The sequence below is a fragment of the Styela clava genome, chromosome 9, assembly GCF_964204865.1.
Source record: "Styela clava chromosome 9, kaStyClav1.hap1.2, whole genome shotgun sequence".
NCBI lineage: Eukaryota > Metazoa > Chordata > Ascidiacea > Stolidobranchia > Styelidae > Styela > Styela clava.
This window is the reverse complement of record NC_135258.1, coordinates 7,326,922-7,341,038: the sequence shown is the minus strand read 5'-3', so window position 1 is coordinate 7,341,038 and position 14,117 is coordinate 7,326,922. Positions and strand designations below refer to the sequence as shown.

General features: G+C 34.6%; 4 protein-coding genes across 4 annotated transcripts in view; 3 read left to right on the top strand and 1 right to left on the bottom strand.

Annotated features, from left to right (window-relative positions):
* LOC120339316 (erythroid differentiation-related factor 1-like) overlaps positions 1–1,177 on the bottom strand; it is a 28,336-nt gene extending 27,159 nt beyond the window's left edge. The window contains exon 1 of the mRNA XM_039407413.2: positions 782–1,177. Coding sequence (XP_039263347.2) covers positions 782–1,011 — 230 coding nt within the window. The 5' untranslated portion in view covers positions 1,012–1,177. The remainder of the gene's footprint in view (positions 1–781) is intronic.
* Positions 1,178–1,661: 484 nt separating this feature from the next.
* LOC120338830 (ATP synthase subunit O, mitochondrial-like) lies at positions 1,662–2,848 on the top strand. The gene has a single exon (XM_039406793.2). The coding sequence runs from the start codon at positions 1,762–1,764 to the stop codon at positions 2,404–2,406; it is 645 nt and encodes a 214-aa protein (XP_039262727.1). The 5' UTR covers positions 1,662–1,761; the 3' UTR covers positions 2,407–2,848.
* A 33-nt stretch (positions 2,849–2,881) lies between these two features.
* Positions 2,882–5,103, top strand: LOC120338828 (F-box only protein 7-like). The gene has a single exon (XM_039406791.2). The coding sequence runs from the start codon at positions 2,905–2,907 to the stop codon at positions 4,432–4,434; it is 1,530 nt and encodes a 509-aa protein (XP_039262725.2). The 5' UTR covers positions 2,882–2,904; the 3' UTR covers positions 4,435–5,103.
* LOC120338829 (BTB/POZ domain-containing protein 8-like) lies at positions 5,082–14,032 on the top strand. The gene is made up of 10 exons (XM_039406792.2): positions 5,082–5,221; positions 5,683–5,842; positions 6,452–6,566; positions 7,453–7,644; positions 8,350–8,531; positions 8,980–9,162; positions 9,387–9,524; positions 10,026–10,220; positions 10,860–10,915; positions 12,625–14,032. The coding sequence occupies exons 1-10, from the start codon at positions 5,157–5,159 to the stop codon at positions 12,836–12,838; spliced, it is 1,500 nt and encodes a 499-aa protein (XP_039262726.2). The 5' UTR covers positions 5,082–5,156; the 3' UTR covers positions 12,839–14,032.
* The last annotated feature ends 85 nt before the right edge of the window (positions 14,033–14,117 follow it).

Below are 14,117 nucleotides of genomic sequence, written 5' to 3'. Positions count from 1 at the left end.
CCGAACGACCAGTGTGCGATCACGGATTTCAAGCCATGAACATTGTTTCTGCTGCGTCGATGCTAGAGCATACGCAGCCATGCGTGAAAAAATTGGACTACTAATTGCATTTCTGGCCGTCATATATTTTAAGAACACGGTCATTTCGAACAAAACTCGTCAAATTATATACAAAGCACCGCATCACAGCAATCAAACAGACAAAAACACGGTGGTTGCAAATTGGTCAACAAAGATATTATCGACGTATTGGAAATCGCACCCTCCTATTCCCCCTCCTTTAAATGTAGAAGCGCAAAAATTTAAAGATGGTTAAAAGAAATACAACTCTACCCCCTTGCCAAATTTCATCTTTTTATTTCTTATAGACCTATTTGTATGGATTTTCAAGTATTTTAATGGGACAATGGGTAGTTGGCGACATGAAAAAAGGTCCTTTATTTTTCTTCAGTCGAGTTTTCAATCGTAACTTTTTTGTTTGTGGCCGCATTTTAGTGTAATTTCGCAGAACTATGAGGAACAAGTGGACGATACCGCATGAGAAATATCGTCGCGGTTCGTTAATTTTTTCAGCCTTAATTAGATCGATGAAGTTGATGGCCGCAAATAGGTCGTGGCCTCAAAGTGGGTAAGCCACCCTACGTCTTTTCTTGCTTTGGGGATACGATGCTTTAAAATTAATCCAAGCACAAGAACACACACTTAAAAAAAAATAAAGATTAAAATAGCTGGCGGTTTTTCCACAATTCAGTAATTTACAGAATCAAAAGCATGAGCTAACCTAACAGAGGGATTTCCTTCTATTTTGTCCAGTGTTTTGCTTGTAGATGGTTGGGAAACATCCGTTTTTGTAAATCCAAAATGTCCAGTTTTCGCCGATATATCAAGGAAATCCCCGTTTGTACATCCATTGCCATTTTCATTCCGCTTGGATGACGATGAATGGGTAATTGGTGGAAAATATTCATCATTTTTGATGTAATGAGACGAACAATCAGGCGGAGGTTCCATGTTATAGATGTACTGTAAGCGACAATGCGCTTCTATGTGTCAACAATCATCTAAACTTTCTATAAAACGAAAGTCAGACTATACAGGAACTTGAAAATTATTAGAATGTTAAGAATTCTATTCCGGAAAATGCAATTCTTCGGCAATGTCACTTGCCATTTCTTTTCGTAATTTGAAACAACAAAGACATCACCTCGTTACTTTTCAAATTATATTTTAAAGAACAAAACTAACATGTATATTGAATTTGTTCTCAAATCATTTTTATACTGTCCACATGAAATTACTCATATTTTTTCGATAATAAATGTTACTGAGTGATTTAACATTATTAAATCTGGCAACAATATTTGTACGTAGAACCTCTACTGCCTCTATGCGTCATAAAATTTGCAGAACCCTGATCGCCAGTGGGCGACGTTGAGATATCATCAGAACAGTCAAATACTCATGCCAGATTCACCTGTGAAAGCAAAAAAAATTGAAAGCACAAAATGTTTCCTTATGTTGAAATTGATTAATTTTGTTGGTTTCAAGCAATACATTCATAATATAATCTTTTTATATATTAAGTATTCAAAATAACTTGTTTCTATAATCATATTGTATATTTTTATAGATTAATTCTGGCAAGTAAAATTCAATCGGTCGACCTTGCACAGAGGTGTGTGTACTACCTACCTTGTAACTTTGTAGACGCGTTTTCTTCACTTGTTGGTTGGTCCGTTTCGTTTCGTTTTAGTTATAAACATGGCTGCGAATATTACGAAATTGGTTTGTAGAAGGCTCAGCACGTCTTCGGCTCTTCGCCAAGATTTGGTGAAAACGCCAATTCCTGTGTTTGGAATATCCGGAACTTACGCACACGCATTATATTCAGCTGCTTCCAAAGCTAAAGCAAAATCAGAGGTCGCGCAGGATTTAACCACATTGCAGGAGATTTTGAAGAATCAGAAAGTCGCTGATTACATGCATGATCCATTTGTTGAAACATCAAACAAGTTAGGCCTCCTGAAAGAAGTTGCTAGTAAAGTCAAAATGACATCCACTGTTGTCAATTTCTTCGGAGTATTAGCTGACAACAGACGTCTCAATCTTGTGGGAGAAACTGCTGAAGTATACGCTCGAATCATGAGTGCAGAAAGGGGAGAAGTTCCAGCAACAGTTACCACGGCAACAGAGATGGATGTTAAGCAACGAAAAAATCTGGAAGCAGCATTAACCAAATTCTTGAAACCGAATGAAAAATTGATGCTGACGACAAAAGTTGATCCTACAATTCTTGGTGGCATTATTGTTGATATTGGCGATAAATATACAGATATGAAATATGTTGATATGTCCACAGCTAGTAAAGTTGCCTTGTATTCAGATTTAATCAGACAAAATGTTTAATTTAGCATTTCAACTCATCTGCTTCTTTAGGACGTTTGTTTATAGAGTATACTGGATTTTTAATGTGATATATCTTTTAATGTATCGCTTTTCAAATATGCTACGGGATAAGAAATATCATATTATCAATTCCATGTTTGTATTTAATTTGGCTTCTGTCTCATGCACCCAACAACCTAGAATTTATATTTTATAGTGCATGAAATATTTAATAATTTACGTATCAAAAAAATTCTCAATTTAGTTCATTGCTTCTAAGTTTCATGCCTATTTAATATACTGTTTCGACTGTATTTTACAATGATTGTCAATTTCTGCATTGATATTGGTTTTCTGCCACTTTTCTATGTGATTGAATATGTTCCCATACATTTCTGCATTTCTTGGACCTGTTTTGAATTGATATTGAATTTGATCCCTGTATCTTGTGTTTAAATTTAGATAGATATTAGGTAAAATATAGGTTAAAAACATAAGTTTTGACAACATGAAATAACAATGAAGCTAAGAGTAAGATTCGAGAAAAAGACGAAAATAATAACTATTGAAGATGAACCGCAACCTACATTTGAAACTTTGAAGTCAGCAATAAGAGAAACTGCGTTTGGAGAATGGGGAATAAATATTGATGCTAGTTTTCACATTAGTTTGGATGGTAAAACATGTGCAGGAGAAGGAGAAAGTAATTTAAAATCAGCAGGAATTGTATCTGGGGATCTCATCAAGGTCTTGCTTGGTGATAATGCATTGGTTATGGGAATTTCACAAACTTCTGTGGAAGAAAACACATCCTCGGTTACTCCTGTGATGTCTGAAATGTCCGTGGCTTCAGAAACCTTTGAGCAAGATCAACCTGGTCCATCAACAGTTACTGAAACAGAAACTACAGAATATATACCTTGTTCATCACCTGGTCCCATATTTTTCAGAGACTGTAATGGTTCATCTGATGTTCCACACTTAGTGCAAAAACTTTATGAAGATGATTTTATTAAAAATGAATTTCAAGCGCTTTGTATCGCTTTGCATTTTATGATGTGTGAGAGTGGATTTTATATTGAAGGAATGACCGAGCATAGTGACATATTACCCCATTTACAATCTCGAATATTCGCAGTAGAATACAGTCATGCAGCAGGCCCAGATTTGAAATTCAATTTCACTTGCAATCAGCTTGGTTCATTCGTTCTTGTTAATGGAGTTGCGCAACCGTGTCGCAATACCAACGAACAAGTCCTAACTCTTCAAATAACGACGAAAGACTATATTCAAAGTTTCACAGCCTCCACTAAGAATTCTAATGCTGCCGCTGTCTACAAGAATTTATCAAAATTGAATCGACAAGTTAAAGAAACGATCGCTCATCCTGCGTTGAATAACATGAGAGAAGAGTTGCAACTCCCACCAGTTCATGGACTTTTGTCGTTATTTCCTGAAATTTTACAACTAATATTTTCACAGCTAGACTGTAAAAGCTTGATATCTTTATCCCAAGTAAACAAAGCATTACAGGACATAACCAATGATGAAAATCTATGGAGAAACTTGTATATAAAGGATTTCAAATCCCATCCCATTAGTGTTGAAAATTCTTGGAAAAAAACATATTCTAAGCGTTTCGTTAGAGAAAAGGAACGTAAACAAGACATGGAGCGCTATTATCGTGATTATCAAACTGACCCCTGGCCCCAATTTCCGACCCCAATTCCTGGTCAACCTGTTCCATTTCCTGATCAGCAACCATTTGGAATGATAGGTGGTGAACATGACTTGCATCCAACTTTTCCTTATGGACCATTTGCAACCCCACCCAGACGCTTACCCCCATCACGACCCAATCACCCAATGCATCCAGATAATCCTCTTCCTGGTTCACGATATGACCCCATATTTCCTGGTGGAGGTTTCAGACCTGGAAGGGGTGGTGGAATGATGGACGCTGATTTTGAAGGGTTTGGGGCTCCAACGATGCCTTTTCAAGGTCGCCAAAGAAGGTCACGACATGACCAGAGATATGGGTTCATGTAAATTAACTTTAAATTCCCATGTTATTGTTACTTTACACTCTTCTCCCTGCTACGTGTGATTTTTTTTCAAATCTGTGTGTTTACAGCAATAATTGAGATGATATAACAAATTCATTTCATGCAACATTCTGTAGGCATCTGTATAATTACAGGATAAATGCAAATAGGAACATTTCCATCACATGGCCCCGTTTGTGTCAATTGTATCAAATAGTAAGCTGTTTTCTAAGCTTGTAACGTTTCCTAAATGACCTAGAATGTTTGTGAATCGTAGTAAAAATAACTGCAAAAGTGGTAAATTCAATTACAGATTGTTAGCTGTGAAGTTTTCACAATTTTTATCTAAACCTTTAGATTGCCAGAATAGCTTAACATTAACATTTTAGGTTACGATCATTTTAACTTTACTTGGTAGGCAACTTGTTTTGAAAATAAGCTCAATCTTACTAGATTTTGATGAATCGTCTATATTCAGGCAATAATTTCGTTGAAATATATTTTTTAGTTACTGATAAATGTTGATTGTGGTCTTTTGTGATAACTCGCCGATCTTCTTTTTTGTGCTGATTTAATTTGAAATTTTTGTGATATAAAACTTCAGTTTCTTTATTTAATTTTACGTTAACATAAGATTTGAGCAATAAATATTCTTTAATGTTTTGTAAATAGATTGACTTTTCATTCTGTGTTTGAAATTGGAATGTTATCACCAGATCTTTGAAGATGGATTTGACTAAAACTAAATTATCTAAGAACCTCGCTCGAACGTTAGAAAAAGATGTAAAAAGGTAGGTAGCATATGAATTGGGTTAGAGTGCTTTGTGTGTTGAGCAACCAATCATTTGTGTTAAAAGCTAATTAAGGTTACAATTCATGTCCAAAGAGTTATTACAGCGAATTCGTATCTCCACTTTGAGCTGAACAGTTTGCTAGCCCCAGCACTGGCTTCAGGTATATAAAAATTTCATCTCACTTAGTTCGAGAAGGCTCGAGTTTCCATCTAAAACTGTGATTGTCTGAATAGCGTAAAAATTTAGATTATCAGCATTCCAATTTGATGTGGCATGTGCAAAAATTCTAGTACAAGTTCAGACTAGGAAATGAGCTCAGCTCATGACTGAAATGACTATCTTGAGGATTTCAAAATTCAATCTTATTAAAAAGCACGAAATTTGACTATATACAATGGACATCAGGAAATATCAGTTCAGAATTCATAAGACATTCAGTGGATTCCTTTCCATTACAGCTTTTCTGATAATCTCACGGAGATGACAGGTTCACTCTCACCAAATCTCCTTCAGTCGAAGCTTTTGTTAGATTCCGATCTTCCATCACCATCATGTGATCTTGGACAAAAGCTGTTGAATGAATTTTTCCATCCACAAGCATCTGATATTGTACTGAAGGTAGGCATTGGGATATATACCAAAATTAATGTTCAGCAAACACATGGGAGGTACCTATAGTTTATAATTTTTAAAACTGTTATACAATTTTGGCATTCTTCATGGAACTGCTTCTTTTGGTCGATTTGTTGGACTCTCCTACACAAGAATACTGGTGTTTGCATTTATGTTGAGTGTATATGTTGCACCACCGATTTTGGCATAGCTTTTGGTTCAAAAAAGTGTGACCTATGTGCGAAGATCAATGGTATCTGAAAAGTAATTATGGTGATTGCTAAATCAGTAATTAAATTGAAGAATTGAAATTCATTTTAACTAGTAGTAGCATGCAATTTTGACAGAATTTCAACCATGAATGAAAAATTCCGGACGCTGGCGACAAGTCATGTTCATTTTTAACAGTTTAAATTATTATGTGACAACAGTTCATCATATATTGCATCATATGTAACAAAAACTAACTAATTATTTTACTGTTTGTGTTTCGCAAGCTTATAACTTTCTTAGAAGGCTTTTTTGAGTTTATTTTAAAGCTGCCCATATTTACCGTGCACATGAGCTCATGAACTTCAATTGCCGTTACTTGATCACAACGTTACTTATATTTAGGCAGAGAACGAATGCTTTCTTTGTCACAAAGAAGTTTTGATGACAAGATGTAGTTATTTCAAAGCAATGTTTCAAAATACATGGACTGAGAAAAACTCAAAAGAAATAACTCTAAGTAAGTTGAGCTAATTCATTTTGCGGACAAATATCTTCGTTGCTATTTCCTATTTCTTTTTGGGAAATGGAAAGTTGGCAGTGCATGGATGGGTACTGCCGTAGTGTGTGTACCAGGTGAGGGTTAGGCCATAATTTGATTTTGATTTTTCTTATTTTAGTTCTATTATAGGCTGGTGACTGTTTGTATTAGCCAAGTGAATATACCTCCTGCGCACAGGTTCCAGCCCTTTACACAACTAGATGTAAAGTAGGCGAACAAAATTAGTTACCTTCAAATTGGTACACACACTTCTGGAGCGCCCATGAATGACTGAGGCAACCATAACCAACCAGTGGTTATTTGCAAACTGCTGTGTGACACAGAGGAGCCCTGAAATTTTGTGTTATCGCACACAAAAAGGATACAAAGGATACAAACAATCTTCTACACAGTACGATTCTGGACTAAACTTCTAATACTTCTTCCAATAAGCGAACTCCAAGCTTGTCTTAGGAGTTGAGTAGGCTATATATACACAGTGTGACCCAAAAAACAGAATCCATAAATTTCTAGGAAGCTTTGCACAAAAGTTATTTTCTCTCTCGAACAATGGTTTTCAAACTTTTTAAGTTGCGCCCCACCTTAAAAATAACTAGTTAACAATAAGCTACAAATAACAGACAGTAAGAACACGTCGAAAATATGTGTAAATAATAAAGAAATGTAAATATCCAAAATAAGGCGGCCAAATCTAACAAATATTCTAATTAGCTTCACGGCCCCTCAAAAATTGTCTATGCCCCCCTTGTGGGGCACACCCCACCATTTGAGAATCACTGATCTAGAATATATTTCAAATAACTATATCCAAGCCAAAAGGCAATTTTGTTCCTTTCTGATTCAGACAATGTAAAGCCGGAAGCTGTGGCAGCTTTATTATGTTTTCTTTATGGAGCGTCAAGTGAATTGCCAAGATTTTGTCCATTGCTTGACATTCTTCAGATTGCAGACATGTATGGAATGGCAGAATTAACAACTGTCGCTAAATATCACATTAAAAGTGAAATGTGTCATTCGTTTCATAGACCGTGTAAAGGTGAGATGAAAGTTTAGACTGCATTGGAAATACTCTTAACCGTGTTATCTATTTAGCAGAGCTGAATAGTGGGGGGAAATTTGAAATCAACTCTCAACTCTTGATTGTGAAAAAAATTTCATTCCGACCTACTAACTTCGAGTTCAAAGTTTATGTACTCCTGAAGTGTGTGTACCAGGTTAGGGTTAGGCCATAATTGTATTCTGATTTTCCTTTTTTTCAGTTCTATTACGAGTTTGGGCCCCAGGGACTGTCTGTTGCCGATTGAATATACCCCCTGCCCATAGGTTTCAGTCCCTTTATACAACTTGATGTAAAGTAGGCGAACAAAATTAGTTCCATATTGGTACATACACTGAGCATATTATCTAGTTAGCAGGGCTGAGGAGGAATTCGCAATCGACTCTCTCGAGTTGTAAAAATTTTGACTGCGACTCTGAATGCCGAGAAATAATTTTTTTTCATCAAAAACTTCAGCTTATACAGCCCTTCCCTAACATACTGTTAAAGACATGTAGTAAACTAGAAGCTTTTTGAGTTTTTGTGGAAAATTTTGACATCTCTGTACTCCGAGACTTTGAAAATATGATTCCATGACGTTCAGCATGATGGTTTTTATGTCTGCTTGGTATACTTACAGTAAACGAAACAATGCTGTAATTATCAGTATTCTATATCTTTCAATTTTCTTCGAATATTTTACAGATTGTATAGCAAACGCACCAGAAGTAATTCAACTTGCTTCATTTTTTTCACTCAATGATTTGTTTGCCGCTTGTTTGAAATGGAACACAAAATATTTCTACAAGTTATGGCCGAATAAAGGATTTGCTTCAATGCAAGTCGATCTACGAGAAAAATGTGTGAAAGCAGTTATGGATTCGTTAGTAAGTGTACTTTTATTCAAAGTTCTTTCTAAACCAGTCTCACAATAAGCAGAAATATAAAGGTAGTGCATGTAGCTACATGAAAACCGTTATTCTACTGTGGGAAATTTATAAATCGTAGTTTTTGTATTATTACTGTATTAATATTATAAGACATTATTAGGACATGATAAAAATGCTGTTCTCAACTATTTATAATGCAAAGAATTTTGTTTTTATTGCCATCGTAGATTAATCTGACTTAATTCTAATGCTCACGACTTCAACCAGGGTGTAGATAACTTGACGGCTGATGCCAATGTCAAACCAACAAGTTGTTTTTCAATATTTCACACTACATACATATCACTTATTTAAAGCCCTGTTTGGAGAATTTGAAATCCTTTAATAAAATTAGAAAAACTAGCAAGAATCTCCACAATTAACGTTATATCTATTCTATATCTAGAATGATACCAATGCAATAAGTTTACTTATGGAGACTGATAAGTTTCTCAGCAGTATTACACGTGTGCAATGGACCAAACCGGTAGTTGCTATGGGAACAACTTTAATGACATCATGCTGTGACTACATTGCATTGTGCTTCTTAGCATTGGTCAGAAACAAAACACTCATGATATTATTTGAGGTAAAAAACGATTTTACAGTTCTATATTTTAAATATCATTTTAAGCAACTTTCTTAAACTTTCGTGTTGGTTGTTTTATGTTATGTTATTTTTTTGTGTCTGTGCCGGAGGTCAATCTAAGTTCATAAAGCATCTCATACACTATAAAGCATAACTTTGAAAATGTCAAATTCAATTTTAAGCCATTATTCTTACTACCATTACTCTTTTCTTTGGTTTCTCAGGGTATAGGCTGGAAAATCGATGTTGTTGATCGAATATTAACTCAGATTAGTTCTCAACTTTCAATAGAAAATGTTTGTGGTTGCCATCTTGCTGTCAGTAGATTGATTTATCTTTCTGATAAAGAGAGTTGGAACCAGGTAATCAGGATAATAATGAAATTGGGTGTATTGTAGAAAACTTGGTTTTGGTAAAACAATTTTTTTTTAAATGTAAAGATCTACGAAAATCTTGATGCATGATTTTACCTCAATTTTTCTGTTTTAAAAGGTTTTGGCAATCCTAACTTCATTTTTTGATGCTAATGTCTCACCACCACATATTTTTTGCAGCATATCATTGATAAAACGAGTTCTAAAGACATTTTCTTCTTGTGATACCTAACTAACTTAGAGATGATGTGATATATTCTCCAGTGTATTGTTGTACAGTGCGACGCAAAAAACAGCGGAGCATATTTTGAAGAAGACAACTTTTGTGCAAAATGTTCTGTTTTACTGAAACTTTTGGGTACTTTTTCAACTGTCATACACAAATAGAATTTCATGTGTGAAGAATGAATCTTCTTCATTCCTGTTGGAGTAATCAAGAATTTTTTTCTGGGTCACCCTGGTAAAGATTTTTGTTGATTCTATTCTCAGGAATTCTCAACCATGTTACTGAACCTAAAGATAACAGTTTGGTGTTTCCTGGTTTCGAACTATTTTGCTGTTATTCACACTGAATCTTGGAATATGTTGTCAGCAACTGATAAAATGACTCTCAAGTCTGAAACTATATGTCAAGGAGACACGAGCAAAAAATTATCAAAACGTCCTGTTCTATCAAGTTCATTGGTAAGTTCTTCTTTCAACCTAAGGGACAGGTTTTATCTTATTCCATGGGAAAGGTGGTATATTTGCTAAATAAAGATATTCAAAAGAATGATGACTGGTGAAAGTTTGCTCAAAGTATGATATCTATTCGGTGAATGACGTATTAGAAATATGCTTCATCACACCATATATTAATTTGCAGTTTTGAATATTGTGGAAGATAGTTCAGTTCAAGCTGATTGCTGGACTTTATACCATAGCAAGGTGATTTACATAACAGTCACTAGCCTGTAATGGTTCCGCTTTCAACTTTGTCCATCCGGAACAAGGAATTAGTGAAACTATCCCATATCTCACTATTCCAACAACCATGTTTCTCTACTTTGAAAATTCGAAAACAATATTCTGTGAAGTTATTTGAAGCCTCTAAAAAGTAAGCACTCCTCAAAACAAACTTTGACACATAGGTTTCAAATTTGTTTCTAGAGGGCTCTAATCTTCTTGGTTTAGTATATAATGCTTGACCTACTATGTTAAACTAGGTTAAGAGGCTAAAACAAGCGATCCTGTCATATATCATGCTCACTTGTAAGCAATGTTTCCTACATTTACCAGTGGCCCATTCATGTTATTAACAGAGCTATATATTATCATTTACAGAATAAAAACTCGGTTAAACCTTTGAAACAAACTGCACCAGTCAAAAACGATCAGAAGTGAGTGTTGAAATATTTATAAACAATGTTATAATTTTGTAGCAGGATTTAAACTTTTAGGAGACTTGATTTGTTTAGTTAGGTTGTCAGAAAGGAACTGATAAACCCACTCAATTTTCTAATATTTAAAAAACATACTACAACTACTTCGGTACTTCATTCGAGATGCTCTAACCCAGGGCTTCCCAAACTTTTTAGCTCGCGGCCCCTTTTAATATATTAAAATTTTTCACGGCCCTTGTTCACGTTGATAATGCTAAACAGTTCGAAATAGGTATTTTTGATAGTTTAATGATGCAGCTAATTCTCAACTTTTAGTAGGCCTACTCAATAATAAAAACAAGCACATATTTATTATTTACTCAGATTAACGTTACTCAATTATTCAGTGTAATGGATTAGCATGCTTTTTGCTGCATAGCAAATCCAGCCGTTGTTTGTTTATGCAGGCCTAAATGATGAATTACGATGTCTAGCCACCGACGACATGGTCCTTATCCGGAATTATTACTCTTTTCTTTTTTTTCACACTTATTGATCAAATTAAGCATAAGGCAGCGACGCCAAATTATCAGGGGAAAAAGCTCGCGCCGCACTTACACGAAAAATATGCTGCCTCAAAAAAAAGCACAATTTTGTAATCGTTAATGTGTATATTATTAAGAAAACACTTATGTTCGATAATCTCTGTTCAGCAATGAATAAGTTGCAGCCTACGGAATTGCAGCATGTAGGGTTTATATTAACAATAGACACTGCGTAACAGAAAGTGAACGACATGGAACGGTAAAATGAATTTGATTCATATACCATCATTTGCACTAATGAGAAACAATAAAACATTTAGAATAAATAAAATATGTGAAATATTCGATCATATATTAGTTGATATTTAACACAAATATCCTAATTTTCGAGGCACAAACAAAGCCTGCTTTGTTATGCAAGCACGCACAAATCGGGTCTTACGATCAGAAATTTCATTGTAATGCAAGTGCAAGTTTTTTAAGGTTTTGGTTGTTCGTTTATATCAATTAACTCATTGCAAAAAAGGTCTTCTATTGAAAGGTATCAATCTATACATATATTTTTGGAGGGCGTCACAATACAATGAAGTTCGAGAACCACTGAGTCCTAGTCGATAGAATGAAATCTTTTCTACTTTATAAATGGTTAATTATCTTTATGTAGCAGTTTTTTTCAAATGAAAACGGGTTATTTATAAGTAAATGGGAATTGGAATTCATATTTGGTATATTAAAAAATCTGGTTATCATCTACATCCCCCACAAATGAGCCCTAGTGTTATTTTCAAAAGAAAATTGAAGACACTGTCTTATTTTCGGAGAAACACGGTATGATGATGTATGTATTCACTCGTAATCGTGAACATTTTGTTTTACACTATTTTTAATAATTGTATTTTGAATCAAGAGTGGAAAAGTACAACAGATATATATATATATATATATCTATATAGTACTTTGCGTGAAATTGGTGTTCTCTTCGCGGCCCCGCCCCTAGTTTGGAAAGCCCTGCTCTAACTAACTCTCCAATTTCCTTGATGTTTAGATATATAAAACCGGTCGAGATTCACTCCGAAATTTTTGTTCAAAAAATTTTCCCATCTTTCACTCAACTAGTTTCCATTTGTCATTATCTCTGCTTAGCCAGTAATAGTACCAGTAATAGTTTCTATACTCCTACAGAAAACAGATTGCTAAAGCAAAAGCGAAGAATCAAAACATGAAGTTATCTTGCAACAATAAAGCAACCAATAGCAACAACACACCTTCTTGTTCTGAGTCTCGTCGCAGTGAAGCAGTTAATCTTCCAACATTGTTGCCTCCAATCATTGCCAGACAAGAGTTGATGTATGGATGGGTCATTGAGGAAGTTGTTACGAAACCTATCCCTGCATAACCTTAAGTCATGCTGTCATGCAAATAAGGGAATGGAGGCATGAAGTGTTTACTTTGTGATTATTATGTAGGAATAGTTAAAAGTTGCACTCAAATGTCTTACCCCATTTTGCTAATGTATTGTAACCGGATGTTGTACTGTATCCTACTTTATTATATATTATTTTAAACTCTGCACACTTCTAGCGCTGGGAATTTCAAAACAATATTGTCATTCATTAATGCTTTGATCTGCAATATTAATGTGTATCTGTTGATTTACAGTTTTACAGTGAAATTATTTTTCAAGAGGTACCATGAATGTTTGAATAAAATTGTTTGTCATATTCCATCTGTGCTGCACATATTCACAAATTTGACAATAGTAAATTTTTTTTCTGTTATGAGTTTTGAAATTTATTTGCAAAACATTTTTTTATTTGCCTTTTACTCAGAACAAGGCTAAGTAAAGACATCCACTACCAGTCAAGAAGCTCAATACTGTATTTAATATACTGTGTACAATCAGGTTTCAATTCATACCTCCTGCCTATTAGGGCTTAAGCGGTGCAATCAATATATCAGTTCCTGAATGAATTAACAAACTTTTATTCCTCAATGTCCTTTTTTTTGTTCTTTTTATCTCTGCTCAGTAAATGTTCCAATGTACTATATGCTTGACAAAAGCAGTTTTTCTTGATCAAACTAAGAATATCTATCAATTTTGCACTGTCTGCTTTTTTATCGTGGTTGTATCATACCAGTAAAATCATTAGCTGCACCCTATTTTTTTAATTAAATGAAAAATTATCACGGATATACTTCATGCTATTTGGGTGTTTCTTTCGAGTATGTTAATATATTTTTATGTCGTAACTACTTCCTCAAATGAAACATTATATTCCTGAGTCCGATAAATTTTACCAGGAAACTAAAAAACAATTGAAAATTACCTGCTATTGTTAAAAGCAATACGTTGTTTCTACTGCTTGAAATTCCCTTTTCATTGCCTTCGAGAACCAATCTTTATTTCCTGTCTGGTGCAGAATGCTTCATATTCACTAAGACTAAATATTTTTTTATTTGTGGTACTTTATATAATTACTGCCCATGCTCTTCATATTTATTTGATATTTTTTTACATTCATTCCTGTACTGCTACACCTTGTCACTGTGCATGTTGAAATTGTATGGAATAAAAATGTAACGTCTGAAATTTCTCTTTGTGTGTTATATTAAGCCATCTTTGGACAGCCCCGGTGACCAGTATTCTCAAATTTATAGTTCTTGTAATGAGAGCT